This window comes from Anguilla rostrata, chromosome 14, assembly GCF_018555375.3.
Source record: "Anguilla rostrata isolate EN2019 chromosome 14, ASM1855537v3, whole genome shotgun sequence".
NCBI classification, from domain to species: domain Eukaryota; kingdom Metazoa; phylum Chordata; class Actinopteri; order Anguilliformes; family Anguillidae; genus Anguilla; species Anguilla rostrata.
In genome coordinates, this window is record NC_057946.1 from 6600236 (window position 1) to 6625029 (window position 24794).

General features: G+C 46.4%; 1 protein-coding gene across 1 annotated transcript in view; it reads right to left on the reverse strand.

Moving 5' to 3' along the window:
- LOC135239878 (WD repeat and FYVE domain-containing protein 3-like) overlaps positions 1-24794 on the reverse strand; it is a 74093-nt gene that overhangs the window by 24469 nt on the left and 24830 nt on the right. The window contains exons 9-33 of the mRNA XM_064308865.1: positions 22234-22701; positions 21226-21327; positions 19319-19512; positions 17603-18060; positions 15672-15740; positions 14753-14933; positions 13899-14113; positions 13599-13614; positions 11506-11771; positions 10344-10444; positions 9009-9227; positions 8569-8750; positions 6733-6964; positions 6182-6342; positions 5169-5280; positions 4525-4715; positions 4166-4318; positions 3829-3902; positions 3219-3380; positions 3023-3117; positions 2798-2918; positions 2324-2541; positions 1837-2027; positions 530-664; positions 39-218 (exon numbers count right to left, since the gene is read on the reverse strand). Of these exons, the coding sequence (XP_064164935.1) occupies positions 39-218; positions 530-664; positions 1837-2027; positions 2324-2541; positions 2798-2918; positions 3023-3117; positions 3219-3380; positions 3829-3902; positions 4166-4318; positions 4525-4715; positions 5169-5280; positions 6182-6342; positions 6733-6964; positions 8569-8750; positions 9009-9227; positions 10344-10444; positions 11506-11771; positions 13599-13614; positions 13899-14113; positions 14753-14933; positions 15672-15740; positions 17603-18060; positions 19319-19512; positions 21226-21327; positions 22234-22701 (4496 nt within the window). The remainder of the gene's footprint in view (positions 1-38; positions 219-529; positions 665-1836; positions 2028-2323; positions 2542-2797; positions 2919-3022; positions 3118-3218; positions 3381-3828; positions 3903-4165; positions 4319-4524; positions 4716-5168; positions 5281-6181; positions 6343-6732; positions 6965-8568; positions 8751-9008; positions 9228-10343; positions 10445-11505; positions 11772-13598; positions 13615-13898; positions 14114-14752; positions 14934-15671; positions 15741-17602; positions 18061-19318; positions 19513-21225; positions 21328-22233; positions 22702-24794) is intronic.

A 24794-nucleotide genomic window follows, 5' to 3' on the forward strand; every position in this document is an offset into this window, starting at 1 on the left:
AGCAGACATTTGGCATTGGAGCGGACTCTGAACCGTACCATCTCGGAGTAGGGCCTGATGTTGAAGGGGAAGACGGTGGCTGCCAGCGCGCACAGGAACTCCGGGCTGAGCCACATGGGCGCCAGGTCGGGCACGTTGTGGTAGAGGTAGCGGAAAAACTGCATGAGCGTGACGGGGTACTCCCTGAGCCAGGAGCCCTCCTCCTCCGACTGCCAGGGCTGGAGGGAAGCACAGAGAAAAAGGTATGGGAGAGAACCACCATCAATCACCACAGTCCTGTACAAAGCACAGTCTCTGTTGCTATATATGTCTTAGCTTCAAAACTAAAATGTGTTTTTATTAATGTACAGTACATGTGCATGCACACGCGTTTCATGAACTATATATGTATACTATACAGTATATACACATACATCATATGTCATGTAATATACCATGATATAAACATAACAATAATAACATTGTCTTTTCCGCAGGGTTATAGTGAGTTTAACCCACAATGCAGTGCGGCAGACGCTGGCTGGCTCACCAGGTTGAGCATGCTGCGCAGCATGGCCAGCAGGAGGAAGGCGGCCTCGGTGCACACGTTGTGAATGGAGCCCACCACGGCGCCGCTGGACGCCGGCACCCCGAAGATGAACGTCCAGATGGAGTCCAGGTCGAACTGCGAGGAGAACTTACATTACCAAAAACTGTTACTCGCCGGGCTCGGACCGCTACGGGACAGACGACAGCTTACAGTACAGTACATGCAGTCACTGTGTACAAACTGAGCTCATCGTGTTCTTTTTATTATTAAACCTGTTTCTTAACTTCAGTTGCAATGACAGCATTCCCCTCTTCAAATGATTTATTTTCCTCCACTGGGAATGTTGTTCAAATTGATCAAATGGCAAAAGGTAGTATAGTCCAATTAGTATGCTTTAAAGAGTAATTACTGTACACTCTAGATGATGTTTTTTCAGCTGTAAATGTGTTTGCATGCTTTTAGCTGTAAATGTTTATAATGAAACATTTTAATCTATGCCGATATTTCAACATTTCTGAATATCATTTGGCAGAAAATGTGTTAGAAATACTGTTAAAAACGGTTTCAAAAGCGTCTTGGTACTGCCCTCTAATGTTTGATTTTCTTCATGCATTCCACTCTGGCCTCGCCCCAATCGTGATGTCAGAGTACCTCTGTGGAGGTATCACTCTGCCATATAAACGTCAATCAAGATATCCAGCAGAAACATTGTTTCCACCCACAAATCCGTCCATTGACTTTTACAATGGAACACCTGATTGGTTAGACGCACTGCGGTCAAAACGATTTCAAACAGGAACAACATGGTGGCCTGTTCATAAAATCTCATACTCCACCTAAACAGTCCACTAAAATATGTTTCTGAAAATATCTGAGGTGAGAAATAGGTCATTGCTGAATCTAGCTTGACAGGTTGATCCGAGTTTCATGAGCCAGGCACAGCTGCGCTGCACAAATTCATTTGCATAGAGAATACTTTATGCAAATGAGATGAGTACACACCTACTCCACCCACGCCAGGAAGTATTCTTCTAAATTGTGCAGTAGGTGGAGCCAAGCTGAAACAGCGAGTGCAATTACTCTTTAAACGAGTTCATTATCTGAGGTAGTGTTTAGAAATAATAATTAAAATGATGAGAACGTGCCATTGCAAATGTTTTTTCAAAGCACACATCCAAACTACCATCCATAGAGCTTATAATCACCACAGTTAAATTTGATCAGAATCTGGTTCAAAGATGAGCATGTCAGCAAGTGTTCAGTAAAGCAGCGTGTGTGTTAAGTGTACAGCTCGGTCAGTGTCCTACCTGCAGGTTCTCCGGCAGCTCGCTCACAGGCTGCTGCAGGAACATGGCCATCAGCAGGAAGTACAGCTCCGGCACATTGGTGTGTTTGGGCAGGAAGCTCTGGAGCACAGGGAACCCTGGGAAGTGGCAGGCCTCCCGGTTGATCTCCCGTAACGTGGACCTGCCTCCGGCGTTTCGGCCGACGTTGAAACCTGAGAGGAGAGCGTGGAGAAGTGCTTAAAACGCTACACTAGAAAAATGGATCATTAGGATTTACTGGGTCCCTATGAGTGGGATTCGGTCTTTATTCTTCTCTTCACATATGCTCTTATTCAAGATGACTAATGGAGCTTAGTTTTGCATATTAGTTATTTACACAGCTGCTTATTTACAGAAGCTATTCATATTCAAGACACTCCTCCAGGATATAGCAGCAGTGCCCCATCTGGTTAACAACCGACATCCTTCATTACATATTTAGAGTGGAATCCCTGAGGCCCTGGCTCACCCAGGACGGTACCAATCTTGTTGGTGAGCACGGAGTCGGTGTGGTCCAGCCATCCCCCACCGCACAGCCCCTCCTTGAACCGGGCCAGGATGGGCTGGTTGCTGAGCAACACCACCAGGACCCGCATGGCCGCCGTCACGCTGCTGGAGTGCAGGTGCTCCTCCATGAACATCAGCAGCCAATCAAAGCCCAGCGTGCGCACCAGCTCCTCGCACGCCCTGCAGGGGGCAGCACAAACAGAGTAAAGGGAGGCCGCGAGGGTTTCGAGAGCGAGAGCAGCAGCGAGCGCTGACCCAGGATCGGAGACTGGAGCAACACAAGTTGGCTGCGGATATGAAAAATGAAGAAATGCTGATCCTAGACGTGTGCTTATAAAACAAATCTGCCTGCTTATGTTACATTAGCATGCAGCTAACTGAGAGCAAGTGGAATGTATGTACAGGACAAGCAGGGATATGAGTGCATGAGACTCACTGTGTGTTGACGGCACATTTCTCTTTGGAAGTGAAGAGCAGTTTCAATAAGATGTCCAGAAGTCTGTTTCTCAGTAAGATGAGATTGGCAGAGAGAAGGCCCCCAAAGTCATCCTCAGTACCTGCACCCCAGAATGAAACACTGCATCAAATTCAGACTCATTTAACACACCAAATGATGATATAACACAATGATACGACAAGATCCAGACTGAAGATGACTTACCTGCATCTACCTTCTCTTCATTGTTGGCCTCCATGACAACAAATTTCTCACAGACTGCAAACGTGGGTAATGTGGAGGCGACGAATTGGCCGAACCTGTACGGACACAAATAAAGCACAGCATGCTTGGCTGCGTCCGGTTGCGGTTAAGTGAAGGTCTATATGCTGAGTCTACTGTATGTGGCATATCCCAGTACCTGAGGAGGTCGTAGCTGTTTGGGAAGCCCTGCAACAGCAGGCTGAGGACGTTGCTGATGGCGGCAATGGTGGGCTGGGACAGGGACATGTCTCGCAGGGTCAGCAGCAGTTTGGGGATCAGCTGGAACTCCCGCAGCAGCTTTGCGTTCTTAGCCGCCTCGCTGAGAGGAGAACAGCATGAGTTTCGCCTCAGACACACTCCCAACAAGAGCACAGCCATTGCATGTACCTCTCTGGATAGCACTGCTGCCTGATATGGGCAGCTGTACCTCTGAACTCTAGTTTGCATTAGGATCAGAAACTTCACTTTAAGTTTCATAAGATGGTTACCAGTTTTTTTTTTCCATAAGGGTGGCGGTGTTGGACAGAAACATGCGTATGAGCCTTTGATTGCAATCTCCGTGCAAGGTGTATAACCTGAATTTTTTCAATACATATTCAGCTGTTTAAATGAATAATATGTAACCATGTAAGCTGTGTAAATTTCAATAACGGCACCTAAAAACAATAAAATAATGAATATATTAATCCTTAAGTTCTTAAAATATACCGTCCATAGGTGATCTGTAAACATAAGCATGAATCAGTCAAACAATCAAATGCATTCACCTGGATTCAGTCAGGAGCTCAATGAAATGCTCAAATAGGGACAGGTGCAATTCATAGGGAGCGTGGAGCCACACCTGGATGATTTATTGGCAAACAGACAGATAGATAAAGAGGGAGAAAAAGAGAGGAAAAACACGACCATATTCAGTGCTACCAGAAAGGATATGTTTTGTGACTCAAAACTCAAATGCCTTCAATATCATCAACAATCTCGACAAAACAATATTTAACGAACAGCTGCAGACTACTGAATTTGGATTTCAGCAGAATAATGCTGAAAGGTCCACAGAAGACAGCCTTTCCAAGTCTGCTGTGCAGGTGCACATTTCACTCTCACCTCAAAGTCACACAGCAGGTCCTGGAAGGCAGTGGAGTTGGGGATGATGGAGGTCTCATGGCCACTGTCCACAGTTCCCACCAGAGAGAAGGTCAGGTGCAGGATGTGGCTGTTGAGCAAGGAGCGCTTCTTCTTCAACAGCATGGCCAGCAGCTAAGAGGCAGGACAGGGCCAGAGATAGCTCAGCATCTGTTCGTACACTCGCATTGCCATTAGGATAGTACTCTACACCATGTGGGTGAAACCCCCCAGACTACAGAGGGAGCAGACAGAGGAAATCCTGCTCTTTGGGCTGACTACTAACAGCACACTGCAGTCCTCAATGCAGGAGAAACAGACAGGGATATACTTTGTTGTACCTGGTAGCCTTTGATCCGCTCCATCTCCTTGCTGGCCAACGGGTTGCTCTTCACCACACACACCAGGGCCTTCACTGCCGCGTACAGCCCCTCCACGTCTGACGCCATGGCGACCAGGCCCAGGATGGCTGCCGCGCCTCCGATGTACTGAAGGTTTGTTGCCACCGGCTTCGGAACAAACGCACGCACACCTGAAGAACAGACGCGGGAGAATCTCCATTAAAACTCAAGCTGTAAGCCTGTCTGCGTGAACAAAGGGTACTTCGTCTTTCTTTTGGACAGAAATGTGCATCTTAGACATTATACCTGTGAACGTGAATCTCCCACAGCCACAGGATTCGATCAATAAGCAAAGAAAAGTTGTGGCTGTGCAGTATTCGATTGCCATTCATTGTGAAGCCCAGCGGTATTTCACACCAGAGTTTAGCGCGATCAATACTTGTCAGCGTCTGTGCAAGAATTTATCTAAAAGCTACACGAGATAAAAGTCTTGCAGAAATCGGTTTGTGTGTGGAACCATATAAATTAAGTGGTTCCAGCACTGCCTCAGACAGCCCACAATGAGCTGGCTCTGACCAATAGAGCTGATTAATGACGGCGTGATGAGTCACATGATGATTGCAAGTGTTGACTTCGGGTCTTACCCAGGTAACCGATGACCGCAGCGCCTACTGTGCGCGCTGGGCCGTTCAGATGACCCGCCGCGTTATGGACGAGCTTGACTGGCGTGGCATTTTCGTGGGAGGAGACGGCCAACTGAGGACAGAGAACAGGAATCAGGACAGAGGCTCTGCTGCAGACGCCAGACAGGTTAATGATCCTGGGAGGAAAAATCCCTCACTACAGATGGGAGATAACAGACTTCACCTACTTAACAAACTTCACCTACTTTACTTACACGCATTCTTGTTTGAAGCCTTAACACCAAGTCATTCTGATAAACAATGGTGAAAGGGATATTTCTGTTTCTTCTAAGTACGTAATTATATTAATTTGTAGGAATTATGAATGAAGGTGTTATCTTCATCAGTTTAACCATTTTTGTTATCACATTCGCGTGGTGCCTGTTGCTCTTGTAGATCCAAATCTTTGGGTGCTCTCCCAATCTCTGTCCACAGAGCGAGGACAAGGGGATATATCATTTAAACAGGGAGTGAGAAGGAGGCGGGAGAAGTAATTAGACTCCAGCGGCTCTGGCTTATATCCCCTTGGTGGGCAAAAACAAATTGTTTTTGCAGGATCATGGTGCAGTTCAGCAAGAGAAGCAATCTTGAAGGGCACCTGGGGCTGTTCTCCCAGCTTTTACCGCTAGACCATCATTTAACATTAACTTACTTTCGATTACTTCACTGCCCTCTGTAGAGGATGTACTTTCAGACAGGACATTGCAGAAATAAGAATACACATACGTTTAATTGGAGCGTGAAATTCATTTTTAATTGTCTGGAAAAAAGTCAATAAGCAAAGCAAGTCCAATAAGTGAAAATGTACCCCAGGGAACGGGTCTCTAGACTTTGAACACACCAAGACGTGAGCTGACTTCACATCTCAATCTAATGCTTGGTAATACAACTAAGAATATCTGGGTTTTATTTTCTCATAGGAGAACCTTATATGAACCTTAGATGTTTTTTTTTTTTAATGAGATGGCCCCCACCTGCTTGGCAATGGCCTTGCTGTCCAGCTTGTTGTAGACCTTCCTGATCTTGGCTACGGTGAAGGAGGAGACAGACAGCGCATACAGGCTGAAGGACACCTTCTCTTCAGGCACCAGGGCCACAGGGGATGGAGGCGGAGCTTCCCCTTTAGGGTCTTTACCTGAGGAAGGAATGCTATTGGTCAGCCTGGCCAGTGACAAAGCGCCCTAAACACTGCATCGAACAAACTTTTTCAAAACCTGATATAGAAGGGATTAAACCTGAGGCACACAAGCGATTTATAAGCATCTCCTGCATAAAAGAGACACTCAATAGCATTTGCTATCATTTCACATTTCAACAAAAACTTGCACATTACTTATTCTATTATATGCTTCCTGACAGGATAATGGCCAATGCATCTACTAGAAAAAGTATTATTTTCATCATGAAATGGTGAAACACCATCAGCCATTTATTTCCAGGCAAAGTGAGTAACAGAAAACAGGCAAGCACGCACGCACGCACACACGGACGCGCACACACGCGCCTACGCGCACACCAAACTCACAGGGCAGGTTGACAGCCTGGAAGCTGCCCACGTAGTTGGGCCCGAGCTCGTAGATGGCGGAGACGCTAGTGGCCGGCAGCACCTCCTCCAGGAAGTGGGTGGGCCCGAGGCGCCACACCAGCGCGGAGAGCTGGCGCTGGGCTGGGGGAGTGCCGATGTAGCTGTACACCGTGCTCACCACAGGGGGGTTGGTGGATCCCGAACCCCCCGGTGAACTGTGAACGTAGTGTAGCTGTAGAGCAGAGAGATGGCAATGGCATAATTAATAAAAAATAAAATATATACATAATAACCTTTGTTTTGGAGAACGTATATCAGAAGCTTTGGACATCTTAAGAATTAATGGGGAGGTACACGGATGCTTGTTTCACACAATGCCATGGACAGTAGGGCGGTATTCAGCACAAAGCAACATTTTTGGGCTACCAACTGTTGCACGCATCTGTGTTAGCAGTACACATCCGAAAGTCAACATTGGACAGGAAACCCACAACAAAGAAAATCACGGTTCTGCTGACACCACAGACTTCCTCTGAATTGTGGGTAGCAGATGGGCGAGTGTGCGGTGGATGAACACCCAGCAGATATATTTCAGCACAGACGACTGTGCTCTAGGATGAGTCAGTTGACCCATCCTGTCACTGTATGCACCCTCTCCTTCTAATAGCAACATGGCCTCCACGGATCATGAGATCTATCGTGACAGCCATGTTCATTTGTGCCTTGCAATGACACAGTGAATCTTGGAGAATGCATTTTTATTCATGCGCAAGCCTACCCACACATGTATGGTACAAGCACACATATGCAGAAGCAAATGCACACTCGCTTGTGCTGATACACACACACACACACACACAATCTGAAGTGTGTCTGATGCCTGGCAGAACGTTAGTAATGTTAGCACACACACCCTGTAACCCACACACTGCACATTGTCACAGACATATCTGTGCTTTGATGCGCATCATCACTGATTCCACCGGGGTTTTCTCTCTGTACCAGCAGAGCATTTGACATTCGGAAGCACATTCCTGTGATCTGCTCAAGATCGAGCGTTGGCCCCGCATTTCCTGTTTACCAGGGCAACATCAGAGCCTTCCGAACACAGCTCCAGTTGACACACATTACTACACAAGCAGTCAGACCGCAACAGGAACCTCAGACAGGCAGGCAGTTCAAATAATGCAGACGCCTATTATGGATGCTAAAAATGGAACTCCCAGTACTCTTCCGAGCAGACTGCAGTCAAGGATCTGTTTTCCAACCAGGTGCTCAGGCATTTTATCAAAACTAATTACAGCTACTAATTAATACCTGACATAATTCATCCAATTTCATCCCTTTTCCCAGTACTGAGACTAAGGAAAATCTGTCAGATATAGAATTCCAGGCTTTGGATCAAATATCCCTGCTGTAGGAATCCAAACGAAAAATGAACAGGCTCCTGTGCATTTATTTCTCTCTGTACTGGAGTCTCTTGGAGCATGGGATGCCCAGATCATGTACAAGACCTCAGAGATGGCATTCATTCTCAGTGAGATGAGATAAAGGTTTGACACCCAAGGCATAAGTGAATATGTCTGAACTGGCACTGGGCATCTTGTGATAAACAGTACAATACGCACATTGCAGCAAAATCTATATAAACAAAAGAAAATCGAGGTCTGCACATTTCAATCATTGCTTATCCTGTTCATTAACAGCAGATTTCACAAAACCACAAACAGTAATTGACACTGAAAAAAAAAACAATTACCCATTTAAAACAGCCAGGTGTGCCCTCATTTCTGGAAAGAGACATAGAAACAGAAGAGCCTGGGCACTAGTCCTTACCTTGACTGTGTTGACCAACTGCCCGTCGATGTAGAGTGTAGCCGTGCTGTTCTTTAGCATGCCTTTGCTCATCACCAACACCAGGTGGTGCCATTGTCCCTCGCTGATGAGGTCACCGCAGCGGAAGCGGGCGCAACAGGGCAGGATCTCGTAGAAGGAGGATTCCTCGCTGAAGTCATCCACTGCGGGCGAGGGGAACACACAGGTTCAGAACCCGCCTGCCTACGCCACCACAGAACGCATACTAAAGATCTCAGAAGAGCACTCATCCATCAAGACCACCTTAGTACTGGCAAGCATGTTAAAGCTTATGCTCTACCAAGGCAACCCATATGAACCAAAGACAGAGCAGATGTTGCTGGTGGGGGGGAATACATTAACCGGCCAGGTTGCTCCAGAATGGCGCCCATACGAAGGGACAGCAGGGCGGTTTTACTTGCCGTAGTTCTGCAGCAGCTCTTCCTTGGTGGAAACGGTGAGCGAGCGGTCCTTGGCGGACAGGACGATGGCCAGGCACACGTAGTGCTGCTCCGAGGAGGTGGCCCGCCGCACGGCGGTGAGGAGGCGCACCGGGTGGTTGTGGGGCGGGGCGCTGAAGCGCTCGATGCAGAACCAGGAGGAGTAGGTCAGGCCCGAGGGAGGGGGGAAGAGACGCTCACCTGCGGGAGAGGTGGGGAGGGCAGACGGCAGAATGGATGAGTAACCGCAGTAGAATGCAGGTGAGGGACCATCAGTATTCTTAACGCTCAACTGTACATCATACTTTGAACATTGCTGTCTGTCTGCTTTTACAGTATGTTAAATGTTTTGTTGTATCTGTAATCGACCGATGCTTTCTTGTCCAGGTCTCTCTTGAAAAAGAGATTTCTAATCTCAATAAGACTAACCTGGTTAAATAGGGTTAAAATAAGGTAAAAAAAAAATACTGGATCAACTCTTCACTTGAATGCACTAGAAAGTGTTAAAAATATTTCCTTTCTGATAGTCTCTGCTTTAAATTCTATTATGTGTTTAATGCAATTCCACACTGACACAAAACGTTTTGCAGTACCCAAAGAAATACAAAAAAAGCATCTACACGTTTTGGAATAATAAATCGTACACTGTTCACAGCTCTCCTGATAAGGGCATCTGTTTGGAAATTAAATAAATAACAAATCACTGATAAAATATAGACCAGTCCACAAGTTTGTTTTTTGAGGAATGAGCCTTTATTTTCCCTGATTTGAAATGAATTTACTCCCCAAATTTTACTTAAGAAATACAAAACTGTGAACACAGGGAGGTACCATCGCGACAGTCAGTCTGTTGGACTGCTAACCGGACACAACGCAAGCTCAGCCTTAAAGGTAGGCTGCAGTAATCTCAGCGAACGTCTCTCCAGCAGGACTGAGGTTTTACGTTTTAAATAGGTCACAGGACGTGAGCTGTGGTCTGAACGTGACCGAGCGTCTACCTGCAGGAAAGCACACACCGTACCCCCCTCCCCGCATCACTTCCTTAATAATGCACACGGGCGTCTGAGAGAAGGCAGGCCGGTATGAGCTGCCGTCTGTGCACCTCCTCCTTAAGGAGTGTTTCAGCCAGGAGCGCCGACAGGCGAAGGCGCTCTCCCCACGACGACCGTCACTTTCCGTCGGCTTCCAAACGGCACAAGGGGAGGCGTGGGAGGGGGGCGCATCGTTATTTCAGGAATGCCCGCTTTGCTGTACGTGTGAATCGCTGAGTGCTCGCTCGAGGAGGGGGCGGCCATGTTTATTAACGGGAGTACTGACCGTTGCCCATTCCGCTGACCACCGTCCCGTCGCTGACCCCGGAGGCGTTGACGTTGTTGGACGGGGCGTTGTGGGGTGCGAGGCTCGGTAAGAACAAACACCTGGAGGGTTAAAAAAAAAGGATCATTTAACATTTTAAACAGGACCCTGAAAAGTGGAGCCCTCACATCCTTAACATTCAGCACTTATAACAGGGAATGCTCCAGCATCACCATTTCACTGACAGAATGAACACATTAGATAAACTGTGCTAGAGAAAGTGAAGGAACCTCTGAATATTGTACTTTATTACCAAATGTCCTCCAAAACATATGCTAAAATTGATAAATCCTCTAATTTTCTACCAGGAACAAAGAATTACGTCTTCTCCTCATGAAAGAGTCGCGTATGAAAAGCGTTATGCAGATAAAGATGACGCGATTGCAATTTCTCTGCAGTTTTAACTCACTCCCATGATGTCAGACACAAAAGGTGCTGTGATAAGAGAGAGAAGCGAGGTCTGATTCAGACCAGCAGTGGGGTGTCAGGTGGCTCTTAGGCCCTGGGGGAGAAAGGGGTTATGGGGGGGGGGGGGGTTTACAGAGCTGTCACGACTTTGATTCCCAGACGCTCATTTTCATTAGGGAGAATGCACTCAGGAGCCAACGGGGGAAACAACAAAGAGGCCCCCCCAAACCCACCCTCACGTCAGCGCCTGAGACTGCAGCTCAGGCCCTATTAGAGCACTGGCAGGATCAGAACAGCGAATTTGCATTAATATTTCATGGGTACAGATGGGGAGCCTTTTTTTTTTTTCCATGCAGAAAACTGGGACAGAGAGACAGGGAGTCACACGTCAGCGTGCCGTGTCTTTCTCCCAGAACTCTTTAACAGATTAAACAAATAATTAAGTAGTAGCCATAGTCTTGTCCATACGTGCATTTGGGCTGTTGTTCCTTTGATATGACACCCATTCCTGGTTACGCTGAATGTTTTCATTCAAACAGTGGAAATGTGACGCTGTCTTCAGTTGCACCTCGACACTGTTTTCTCAAAAGCGGTCGCAGAGTAAACTCTACCTACAGTCCGGTCAGGAATACTGTTTAATAAAAGCAGGCGTGGACTACTGCGTCACGCTGGAACGATAAACTGGGATTGGTCGTTCACGGACGGCGCGTCTCACCCGAACCCTTCCAGGGAGGCGTCGAACTCCACAAAGGCCGGCGTGACCGACGAGCCGTGCAGCCTGATGTCGTGCGGCGTCGTCATGGAGACCAGGCACTTGACCCTGGTGAGTGGCACGGTGCTGCCCTCGGCAGTGCGCACCAGGCTCCGGCTGATGCGGTACTGGCTGTTGTCCTCGCTCACGGCGAAGACGCTGTCGGGCCCGAAGCCCTCCGTCGACATGGTCATGCTGTCTGCGGGGGGGGGGGACGGCCGAACAAAAGGCTCGCGTTAGCGATTCGAGCGGTAACTGCCTCAGAATAGGCTCGATGGGGGGGGCTCGATGGGGGGGGGGGGGCTCGGGACAAAGGTTTACAGCCGCTTTTGTTCCCGGGGTTAAACGCCGCTTTCTCTGTCTGCCGTCGCTGTGATTGTTTCCCTGTGAAATATTGGAGCCAGAACAGCGGTGAAATTAGCGCTGAATAAAGAACGGCGTTTACTTTACTCTCACCGATCTTTCTTCAGGCCTGCTTAGCCTGATTTTCCAACACTGGCAGATTGAACAGTCCTTCTGAATTTACAGCAATGAGCGGCATCGTTTTTTAAAAACCCTGATTGAGTTAATCGCTGCCTGATTGCCTTCCTACAAGCCACTGTGTAGCGTGGTGCACTTCTTCGAATACCAAGACAAAATGAGCATTCTTTATAGGATACCTCCAAATCCCAAACTGGCCCTTTCCCGGGCAAATGAAAGCAATGGGAAGTCTAATTCCATTCTCAGTTCAGTCAAACATTCAGCGCAGGGTAATTAAGTGCAGCGATTTCAGTGCTGTAGACCTGCTTCTGAAGCTAAAATCAGCGCCTCCTTCCACTATCTCTCTCTGCAGTTCAGGACGAGACATTAATCTGAAATTTCACAAAACAATATTCCACAGTGCCACTGGCAATCATAGCAGGGTGACAGTACATCAATTTAGCAGCGAGGAGATAAACCACTGCCTCTGGGACATAGAGCAGAGTAGTTATGAACGCTCGTACCAGCGCACAGGAGAGAGAGCGAGAGAGCACACAGGAGAGAGAGAGAGAGAGAGAGAGAGAGCACACAGGAGAGAGAGAGAGAGAGAGAGAGAGAGAGAGAGCACACAGGAGAGAGAGAGAGAGAGAGAGAGCACAGAGAGAGAGAGAGAGAGAGAGCACACAGGAGAGAGAGAGAGAGAGAGAGAACAGGAGAGAGAGAGAGAGAGAGAGAGAGAGAGAAAGAGAGAGAGAGAGCAACAGAGAGAGGAGAGAGAGAGAGAGACGAGAGTCAAGTTTTCTTACTCCATCTCGCCTCAAGCGAAGAGAGCTGGCTTGTGGAGCGATATGTTAAGAGCTTCTGTCAGGCACCAATTCAATGGGAGTAGCCAGCAAGCGTAAATTCCCTGCAAAGCAAGACAAAAGCTTTGACTGTACGGTGTTCACAGTGCATTTATTCAGCTGGTAGATACAGAGCATCACTCAATGAATTTCAATATCTGTAAACCGGATTAAGAAGAGAAAGAAAGTTTATGCGGAAAATTCAGCAAAACGTCTCTCAAATAAATTCACCTAAATTTTCACTTTCATTTTCACTGACCTATTAAATTCAATAATTGGGGGTTCGAAATGCATATTGGGAGAAGGTAGCTTTTACAGTGTACCATTCAAGAAGAACGACTTGCTTATTTCCATAAAGTACCTAAAGTAGTCACTGTGTGGAATAGCCTGCCAGGTCAGGTAGTAGGGGGGTTTTCAAGACTAGGCTTGATACAGTGCTGGATACTATCCATCTTACAGGTAAACGCTAAGCACTTGGTACCCTTTAGTGGTATGAAAATGGCAAGCCTTGTGGCTGAATGGCCTGTTATGATTGTTATGTTATGCTACATTATGTCAATGTTACATTAATATTATAAACTGAATTCTTACTGTATATACTTTCAAAAAATATATCCATAGCAGTAACTACTGATTCAGAAAATTAAAACCGATAATTAATATTGTGAGCACCTCTCGGTGCATCCAGGAGCAACTTAATTTGGATTTAGGCCAGAGTTTAGAGTATGGTTTGGAGCATAAATAAGGATTAATCACTTTCCACTTGCATCTTCTAAAATCCACAAAAGCTCAAAGAACACAATACATTTCCCCAGGCTGATTTCTGAATAAACTCATCTAATATACAGTAAAGGTATCCTTATGACACCAGGGCCTAGGCACTCAGTAATCTCTAAGATCATTATATTACCTGTGATAAAAAGTCTGCTGAGGAGTCACTTCAGATATACTCTAGAGCATTTTATAAGATAGAGACAGCCTAATTTATTACATCAGGCACTGAAAGCCAGCCTGCTGGGAATTGTGGGTAGTGAGAGAGGTAGCCCCTGGGTCTACCTGAGGGCCATGGGCTGCAGGGCCTGTGAGGCGAGCCTCTCGAACATCCTCTGCAGGGGCGGGTGCAGGGGGTGGTCCTCGTCGCCGAGGGCGGAGCTGCAGCGCTGGAGGAGGCGGGAGTGCAGGCCCGCCTCGCACATGATCTGCTGGTTCCGCTCCGAGTGCACCAGCAGCTGCAGCATGCTGGCCACCGCCAGCTGCAGGTCCAATGCATGCTGGGAGGGGGCAGGGACGGGACACGGGCTGCGGTCAGTGCCAGTGTTCCCGAGAGGACTTCACAGAGCAAACGCCTCTCAAAAAAAGACCTTTCGGTACCGCAAAAATGGTATTACACCACAAAATGCACTCGTGACCAAATAACATCAGGATTCTGTAATCATGTGTTACGCAACAGAAAGAAAATAGCATTGTGACTGCAGAGGAACTTTGAGTGGGATTAAGGGTAGCGTATGAGTATGAATGCTCAACATTTTTCACATTTTACATCTGTACAAGACAAACATAAGAGGGAAAAAAACAGACTAAAATAACTCAATAATATTTTCACCCTTACATAACAGGAAGCATACCCAAACCTCTCAGCCAGCATTATTCAACACTAAAACATCTGCATGAAAAAAACATCCATTCTCTAGCTAGACAGTGGAGTTTCTGATAGTGGAGTGGATCTGATTATCTGTTCAAATGTCCAGCATTCTCGGTAAGGAACCTCCCGTGATGCAGTAAAAAGGAGAGCGTGGAAACAAGGTGACCGGTGTCATGAAGCTACGCCATCGGCTTATTAACTGCGATAAGCAAACGCTACGCTAACAGGGGTGTGCGCTAGCGTGACGAGGTGGGCGCAGAGGACGTACCTCTGGCTGGGAGTCGGAGCTGACTGAGGCCAGGAGGTCGAGCATGGCCAGGCCCGCTCCAGGGTGGATGACCACAGAGTCCGAGGAATGCTGGGAAGGGTTCGCCACGTGGACCTTCAGCTCGGCTGCCGATTTGGCGGGAAAGGTGGGAGCCACAGAGGACACTCCGGGGTAGCCATGTCTGCCAGGGGAATCCAATGGAATGAGTTAGGTATTGTGGGAAGTGGAATGAATCACACAGCCAAATGCCGTTCAGGCTAACTATTCATCGTGCAAATCTAAAATATTTTTTTAAAAATCTTGAGGCTCATCAGGTTTACCAGTTCCTAGCCCTTTATTAGCAATTACATTACATTTAGACAAACCATAGAAAATAACTGTAAAGGGCCTGCTCCACACTTTTGAATAGGAACACTTTAGCTTGGCTCTTGCTACACTGTAGGCTCACGCTGACCACAGTGTCTTTATCTTCCCATCACTTCAGGAGCGTGTCTGACAGAACAACTAAAGACACTCTGTGACTGACATTAGCTGAACTGTGGTGTCTGACCAGGGCTGTGCTTATCAAACGTAATGCCAACACGATACCGTGGCCAGCACCTCTTCTCCCACAGTGACCTCATCCACTAACAGAACACAGGAAGTGCAGCGCCTTCACCGTGCTGCAGGTGAGGAGGACTCAGGCCCACATCAGCACTACCTGCTGAATGGGAAAAATCGGCCTGTCTGAGAGAGCGTCCACAGCAGCCCGCAGCAGCTGAGACGAGCAGAAGAGAGAGCAGAGCACTGCGCAACAATGAAAGAGGAGAAAACAGGAGGCTGGAGAGGAGGAAGAAAAGGAACAGGAGGAAGAGGAGGAGGAGAGGAAAGGAGGAGGAGGAGAGGGGAGGAAAAGAGCAGGAGAACTGCTGAGGAGTACCTCTTCTGGAGCGCTGGGACATGGGGAGGGAGGGAGTCGTGCTCAGGCAGTGGCACCTGCTCAGCACGGCTACATGAGTACAGCAGGAGGCAGAGAGAGAGAGAGAGAGAGAGAGGGGGGGGACAGTTAGTTACAGCAGAGAGCTGAGCACAGAAAAAAGCACACAGTAAGAGTAAACTGCTAGCACACACACACGCGTACACTGCTACCTGCACGCACACACACACACACACACGCACGCCAACGCCACACACACGCGCAAGCCACACACACCTAACCACACACAGTTCTGCAGGCAAGGAAAGGTGACACTGTGCCTGGATCAAAACTCAGTTTTTCAGCTGTCAGAAGTTTGGTGAACCAAAAAGACACAGCCAATCAGGAATTATGCTTAATTCTTTTCCCCTGGGGTACAAACCCATCCAGCCAAACCACCTGCTTTTTCATCAGTCGATGAATTGTGTGTGAAAACAGAGCAGGTGTCCCTGTACTGACACCACCCACTCCAATTCAGTGCAGAGGCACCACCGATGACTGCTGCTCTGCCTCCAACAGACAGAGATTAAAGACTTTGCTTTCCACTGAAAGTTACACAGAGCACAGCAGCAAGCTCCCACAGACCGAACAGATGGCACTGTATCCAAACAATGACTTATGAACACTTATCATAAAAGGCACCCATATGTGAACGCTAACACTGCAAGGACTGAACACATGAAATCAAGAAAGGCAATCTCATGCTACACAGGGTACTACAAAAGGCTAGCCACTAAAAGCATTATGGGAAATTAAGGTAGCTTTCCACAGAATCCTTGTACCTACTGTGAAGGATACAGAAATGAGCAATTTCCTTGCAAAATAAGATCTCTGTAGCTATAGTATGTAATTACCTAGCATTAATCTGCTAATCATAAATACTTGTTCAGATCACAAAGTCCACTTGTAGATATTATGAAACTACGACTTAGAATTAGTGTCAACACTGCAGCTGGCCCACTCATTGTCATACTGTTTATGAAAAGAATCTCAGAAGATCGAAGAGCTCTATTACATGCAGTACTGTGGAGCGTATCCTCGTAAAACCTTGAGATACAAACACATTGACTGGAATTATTACTGCTAATACAGCTGTATTTTCAAATGGGCTATTCTCATTTTGTAGCCAAAACATTAAATGAACCAAGCCAATAATCATAACAGTAGTAACTGGGATCTCATAAGGGCATTTTTCTTTCCCCTATTGGCTATCCAATAACAGCAATACATCTCCAGTTCAGTGACCTGCTATCTTTGGCTGTGTTTGCAAAGTGTTGATTTTGGCCCTTCTATCAAATACTGCTGATTGCTGCTTTGTTCTCACTTTAATAGCTTTAAAAGACTGACCCATTCTGGCTTCTGGCTTATCTCTTTACATTACTGATAACAAAATACGTGATAAATACATGGTAATGATATATACTAATTGCTTGTGCAACTTCTAGTTTCATGACAGTTTAATTCATTACTCTGGAAATTGTATCTCTGAGATTTAACAGTAGATGTTAAAAAAATAAATAAATAATAATAGTGCCATACACCCAAATGTAAGAATATGAAGATGAAGCCCATGCTTTATTGTTGGATTATGGTGAGTACTGCAAGCGTTTTTCAGGGCAAAAATACAGCGGCTAACTGGATTAACCTAATCCTATTTGACAACCACAGTCCTTTTCTTCTTTTCTGAAAAATGGCATCTGAGTACAGCATGCAGATTGCCACAGTTTTACTTCACAAATTCTTATCTTGTATCTGCATAGGGCCACGTTAAGGAGAGTAAGAAAAATAACAAATAACAGAAAAAATACCAAGACACCATACCAACATTTAAGAGGGGGGGGGGGGCATGAACACAGAACACAAAATAAGTCATCAGAAGACGCTTTGCTCCTAACCTGTCAAAGGAGTCTGTGGCCATCTTGTACAGGTAGACGAACAGCTTGCTGCCGTGCTTGAGGGTGGGGCACACGCTGTCCAGGGGCACGAGCTCCTCCTCCAGCAGCCGCTGGAAGGGCTGGACGTTGGAGGGGAACACGGCGGCCGGGCCCAGCTTCTTGGCGTCGGAGAAGCAGCCCAGGAGCCGCACGGCGTTGGCCAGGTTCTCGTACTGCACCTCGGTGCGGAAGAAGTGGGAGTTGGCGGGCTCGTACCGCATGGCGGCCGTCAGCGTGCAGAAGACGGTGTGCAGCAGCTCGAACACCTGGTTCTGGTTCACCCGCTCCCAGCCGTTCCTAGGGGGCGAGCACAGCGACCTCTCCATGGCGACCAGCAGGGAGGTCACGTACACGAAGCCGCCCACCTTGCGGAAGACCGTCCTGGTTCGGTGGCTCTCTCTCAGGACCGCCAACAGGGACTGGGTGGGGAGAGGTCAGAGGTCAGAGGTCAGGATGGCTGGTAAACCCAATAAGAGCATAATATAGTAGTGTATGACATTATAGAGCTAAAAATAAAAAAAGGTTTCTGGTGTAATACGCAGGTGAGGCACAGCCATTGCAACTCTGACTAAGGCTTCATTACTTCGGTGAAGTATTTGGCTATAAATACTGATAATAGATTTGGAAAAAGGAAATAAAAAAGTAAATAAACAGAAATCATCCGAGACAACAGTGCACTACAGCACTGAGAGCACTGTGTCTTTGAAACTTTAGATAACTGTTGTGTTTAAAATGTTTTTGTTTTTTTTAAAAGAAGCCAATACTGCCAAGTCTGAAATCTGCCTTCTCTAATCTAAAAAGAGGAAGAGGCCAAGAATAGCCAAAGAGATTTAGCACTATTTACACCAACCTACAATTTATGTGCCAACATGTGGCTTCTATCTGTGCAGCAAAATCAAAACTTTTAAACTAACGCATTTAAACAACATACATTTGCATTTTCTTGAGAAAATATGCACAAATGAAATGAAAACTTGATCACTTGCAGAGCAGGAGGTAATTTGCACAGCTCAAAAATTGTAGGTCTGAAGTGGCCATTTAATTGATTTCAGCATTTAAAATAGTCCATAGAATAGACCCAATGGAATCTGCATGTGGCTTTTAGAGTAAACAGGTTAAGCACCCTTGTTGCTCCCTTAGCAATGGTCCTTTACTCAGTTGCACTTATAAAAATTCAGCCCCATGAAAAAATATTTTGATTGAAAAATCTCAAACAGGGAAGCTGCCCTGGTCATGGATTTCTCTTAGAAATACCTAATTACTGAGTTTATGCATTAGTGTAATAATATACAGTAATATAGTGATCGGGCCATTTGCACAAATACAATGGCAAATGGTTCTGGTTCCAGTAATCATCTCTGTACAGAGATAAAACGGACTCTAATGTGGGGCGACATAGCTCAGGCGGTAAGACGATTGTCTGGCAGTCGGAGGGTTGCCGGTTCAAACCCCGCCCTGGCCGTGTCGAAGTGTCCTTGAGCAAGACACTTAACCCCTAACTGCTCTGGCGAATGAGAGGCATCAATTGTAAAGCGCTTTGGATAAAAGCGCTATATAAATGCAGTCCATTTACCATTTACCATTTAATGAACCCTACAGGCTAAAACAGAAGCAGACAGAAGCAGTGTGGGGTGTGGTAGCAGAGACTGGGGTTTATACGCGCTCCCAGGCTCATACCTTCAGGATGTCGGTCTTCAGCTGCAGCTCGTTGGAGGGGGCGGAGTGCATGAGGCCCAGCAGGGTGCCCATGTCGTCGTCGCCGCTCGGCGACAGCACCAGCTGCTGGATGATCATCAGAGCGTGCTCGCGGCACTGCCGGTACCTCACTATGTTATGGACACATCTGGCACCCCCAAACTCCCGGAACAGACCTGAGACAAGTATGGGGGGGGGAAAGGGAGAGAAAGAAAGAGAGAGACACTATGTCACCATCATCTGCTCAGATGCAATCAGAAGGAAAAAAGCATTGGCTATTTCTCATTTATTCGGATTCATAGGTCATGTTAGTTATGTAATAAATGAGTGGACTTGAGTATTCGTGCAATTGAGAAACAGACAAACATTTTTAAATCATACAGACTGCAATCTTCACTGCAAGATACAATCTGCATCAGAGGCAATCAGAGCAACCCCGCAAATACAACCAAAGGCTACAGCCTTGAAATTTTCAAGTGTTTCTTTTCTAAATGTCAAGTGAATTTAAAAAAAAATGTTCAGTTAAGTTTTGCATTGTGTGGGCAGTACCACGCCAGCACCAAGGCAAAGGCACCGTGACCTATGCAAATACAGCTGTGATTCAAAATGACTGTTGAAATTAACTGAAGTTAGTAATAAGGATAAATATTCATCAGCACCCACTTTATGAAGAATAGCTTTTTGCATGTTAGCCTGCTCCAATAGTGCACTCTTCCCACAAGCAAAACTTCCAAAACTTGCTGATTCAGAGTTCAACCAAACTTTGAAACAAATCAAATATTTATTCATTGAAACCACTACAAAGAAATAGACCTAAAGAATCAAAAATAACATAAGAGCTTTTCAATTGATTCACGTGCATTTCACAGGCAGAAAAACATCAACCATGTTTAAGCTGTTAAAGCTTTCAAACAGCTACCAAAGATGTACCATACTATAAATACCAACATTATAAAGCAAAGGAATTTGTAAAATTCATTTTCAAACACGCAGGTATAATTCTAGTGTGGAAATATAAAGGGTGTGTGGCGCGGATTGTTTATGACTCATATGATAAGACTAGTACCCATCAGTCATAGCACTTGAATAAGGACATAAACTTAACCGAGACAATCAGTTTGTCAGTCAGTCCAGACTCGGCGATTAATGACCTAGACGCTGCCTGCAAAAAGCCCCATTCGTCTTTCTAAGAAACCGACTCAATCAATATTGTAATTACTGCCACTTAACACCCAGGTTTAAACCCTCCAGTACACTCCAAATTAGAACATAATCTCAACTGCGAAGAGAGGCCAACACTCCCTGATGCGGCTGTGAATACTGAGAATAATTTATAATACTTTTTTTTTTTTACTTTTTAGTATTTTGTAGAGCCAAGGACAGGGGCTTCAAAGTTGGGTTTATTGAGGTAACTTCAGCAACCTGACATGAACTCCTGACATGAGCCTGGGCAACAGGGAGTAACAGCACAAACAAGGCGGCCGTGCCTGTTCCATCCCAAGTGAACAGGCCCAGTTCCCTGCTTCCTCCACCCTGGAGCAGAGCAGGTCCAGCTGTCCTGGCCTCCGCCCAAGGCAGAGAGAACACAGGACAGAGTCACCCCGTTCCCGGGCAGCTCCACAGCATTGGCGCCGCTAGTTAGAAGTAGCTATTTTGCTTAAGCCTTCCTCTCACCGAGCCATCGACCATTTCAACCTGAGCCTGTCCGCTGCATTTTCATTCGCTCACGGCGCGAAGTACATACATCTCCGTTCCCCAAACGAAGGAGACGGGGGCGGATAACATCGCCTATCGATGGATTACGTCCGAAAGAGACTGCAGGGAATTGAGGCGGGATTAATGGGAGACCGGGGCATACGGGGGGGGGGGGGGGGGCGGCGAGCACGCACCTGCGTTGGTGTTGGACCCTTGGAGCAGAACGGTGAGCGTCTCCATCACTAGCCAGGCCAGCTGCTTCTGCTCCTCCGCCACGTTGTTGTTCTTCGACTCGCCTGACACACAAAGGAGGAGACAAACCGCCAATCGATGACCATACGCAGAATATAGACCCGTCTCTGCGCGCATAATTAACATTGTTCATCACACGAACTTCATAATGGCACGCGATTCATCTATGCAGCTAGGATCAATAACTTTAGACAGGGAATCCAACAATGTTTTTACAGATAAGCCCATTCAACCTGAATTTGTTTTCAGTAAAGATCATATTATAATAAACTTCAAAAATGGCATAGAACATCAGTAAGAGAAATTTACACATAATTAGATCTTTAGCTTATTATGCATGTGCATAATTATCATAAGCTAATCCTTTTATCAGATAATCAGATAATTAGCCATTATCAAGACTGTGGAGAATTTAAAATGCTATACAGTTTGAAACTTGCACATTCATTCAGATTAGTTTAAAAAGGAATATATTGTAAAATGATTACATGAGCCAACAAACCCCTGTAAAGGTGTTTTTCTGGACACAGAAATCATTTAGGAACCAGCTTTGTAAGGGCCACAGCTGAGACAGGAGATTTGCATATGGCCTGAACGTCAGCCACCCTACAGACTGCACCACAGGCCTTGAAATATGCAATTCATTTGAAGGACAGTTCTGAGGCAGAAACTGTTTGCTAAAATGTGAACAGTTCAAATATTCAAAAATGAATGGGAGTTAACACAAAGCACAAACTCATCCAAATAAAATCAAACCGACAGTTGCTATAGTTATAGTTTAACAGCAATAAAGTAGCCACTAAACCCCACACAACTCCCGTGAATGCCCACTGATAATCTTTCCATCTGAATCGAGGAGGCTGCTCTTCCAGTTAAGGGCTAAGCAGCATGGCCCTCCACATTTGATTCACACGTCAGCAAAAAACCAGAGCGGGGCCACGCTTCCTCACCCTGCTCGTTGTGGGCCTGGGTGGGGTCCTTCATCAGGGCGGCGTACTTGTGCAGCAGGTTGACCAGGACCTCCAGGAGGCCCACCTCGCGGAAGACCTCGCTGAAGACGGGGTCGTGGCGGGCCAGCTTGAGCAGGGTGCGCGTGGCCGTGATGCTGCACTGGTACGAGGTGCTGGACTTGAGCAGCACGCTAACGCTGAACAGCTCCTTGCAGGGGACGTAGTTCAGGCTGAAGACTACAAATTCCAGAAGCTCGAAGTACTTGGCCTGCGCCTCGGGCAGCCGGGAGATCTTCTCGCCGAACTGGGAGAGCGTGTGCTGGGCCTCCAGGATGAAGTAGTTGGCGTTGTCGGCCATGTAGATGTTGGCGATGGCGTCCAGAATGATGCTGGTGAGGCGGCTGGTTTTGGCTTTCAGGAAGGCGTTCTGGAGCACCGAGAAGGCATGGATGTTCCTCACCGTGTGACCTGGGGACGAATTAAAAAAGCAGCAGAAATACAGTGTGAGAGGCGATGCATATTCATACTCATTTGTATGAGGAAGGGCATCATGTTTTAAACTAGCATTAATCCATCAATTTCACCTCAGCATAGCCTACTTCACCGATCCAAAACCACTGGCTCAGTCTTTCTTGGCTGACCGCATCGTCACAGATGCCAGAGCCACTGAGTTTCTAGATCGTTCCCAGGATTTGGGAAGCACCTTGCTAGCACCAGAGAGGTGCCTGAGACAGCAAACTGCAAAGCAGCAGATCTGTAAACGCTCAGTCCCCACAGGTGCAAGGACAGGCCAGGCACCCTCCCGACACCCTCCCAAACTGTTAGACGCGTTTTCCAGGGATATCGCTAAATCTAACGGCTATCTTTTTTCTCCGGTGCCCTCCCAGTTCATAACTTCCTCAGGGGCAGGACTGCAATGCGCTTGTTCTGCCGAGCACTGCGATAAGAAAGGAGTCGAATGTGCCTGTTTGTTCGGTGATGCGCTGCCGTGACAGTGGGAGATCTGTAAGTTCTGCAGATAAGAGGGGGATGACGCAGAAGGGCTGCAGCTGGGGGGAACAGGTGCGAGAGGAGGTTCAGAGGAATCTCTGCCTCCTCTCTGTCAGAATCCTAGTTCTGAACAATTTTTTTAACAATTCAACAAGCTCAGTTCACAGCAGTTCACAAACAAATGGAAATTAATTACACCGTATCATCTGTGGTTTTATTCATTATTAGATATTAATTAATTATTCTTCTAGAAATTTTCAGCAGTTTTTTACTTAAAGAAATATGGGAAACACTTTTTTTTTTAAGAACACACAATAAATTGTTCTTTCTGTACTAGCCTAGGGTTGCTGCAGAACTCAATTCCAGACACTAGATGATGGCAGTGAGTCCTTTGAAAAGAAACAAGTGCACTCAAATTTTGGGACCTTTCTTCTCACATTCAAAATGGACCTTTTGTTATAAAATTTTAACATTGCACCCAACTGACTGAGATATAAAGACATACATATGGTGTAAACCAGAATAACCTAGACTGTGTATGAAACAGGAAACTAATTCCCAAGCAACAAGAACTGTTTATTGCAAACAAATATTTGGCTCCAGAGAATAAATAAAAAGCCCCAAAAACATGCCCCACATCCTCTAATATCAACACTAAAATTTTCCTGTGAAGTTGCTTTTGATCTGTTCCCACGGATCACATCTATCTGTGTGACACGCGAGAGAAACCAAAAACACAAAAACCCCAAAGAGTTGCACACACATCCCGTCTTAGGTGCTGGGTCGAAAATTCAAAATCCTGAGTCCAAAAATACAATGTTTAAGACATAAAAACAGACACTTCAGCCTTCATGAGCCTTCTTCAAGCCCCTGACGAAGGGCCTTTGTCGGGTCCCTGACAAGCATTCTCTAATGAAGACATATAGCTGGAGCAGAGTGTTGCAGGTCTTACTTTTTCTTTAAACCAAAAACAGGAACCAAATGTGAGAGGCCACACAATGCACCATGAAACATAGCTGGTCTCAGCAGTTGTACTATGACTCAGTACTGATCTCCTATGCCCCAGATGTACAAATCATGTGCCTCTCTGTGTCCACGTGTGCGCATGGGAAGCGCTCCCATGTCGTCATACAAAGCAAAGCACTTCAGTAAATGCATGCCAGCAGCTCCACCAGTGTTTTGCTAGCTGAGCAGTGAACTGTTTCTACACATCATGAAATGAGATGAAAACTCAAAGCAATGCTCCACTCAAACATAAAATAGCAACTAATGCGCAGCACAACAAAGGTGACATGTTGGAAGGTGTGCTCGGCTAAACCAAGCAATGTTAATAAGCGATGTGACTGCTCCCTGATCTTTTGTGTTACGCAGGTCAATGCAGGTCCATTACATTACATTACAGGCATTTGGCAGATGCTCTTATCCAGAGCGACGTACAACAAAGTGTATAACCATAACCAGGAACAAGTATGACGAAAACCCTAGAGAGAAGTACCGGTCCAAGTGCAGGGAACAACCGCATATTTCAACTTGGACCCTGAAGGTTATACTGTTTAACACTAACACATTAA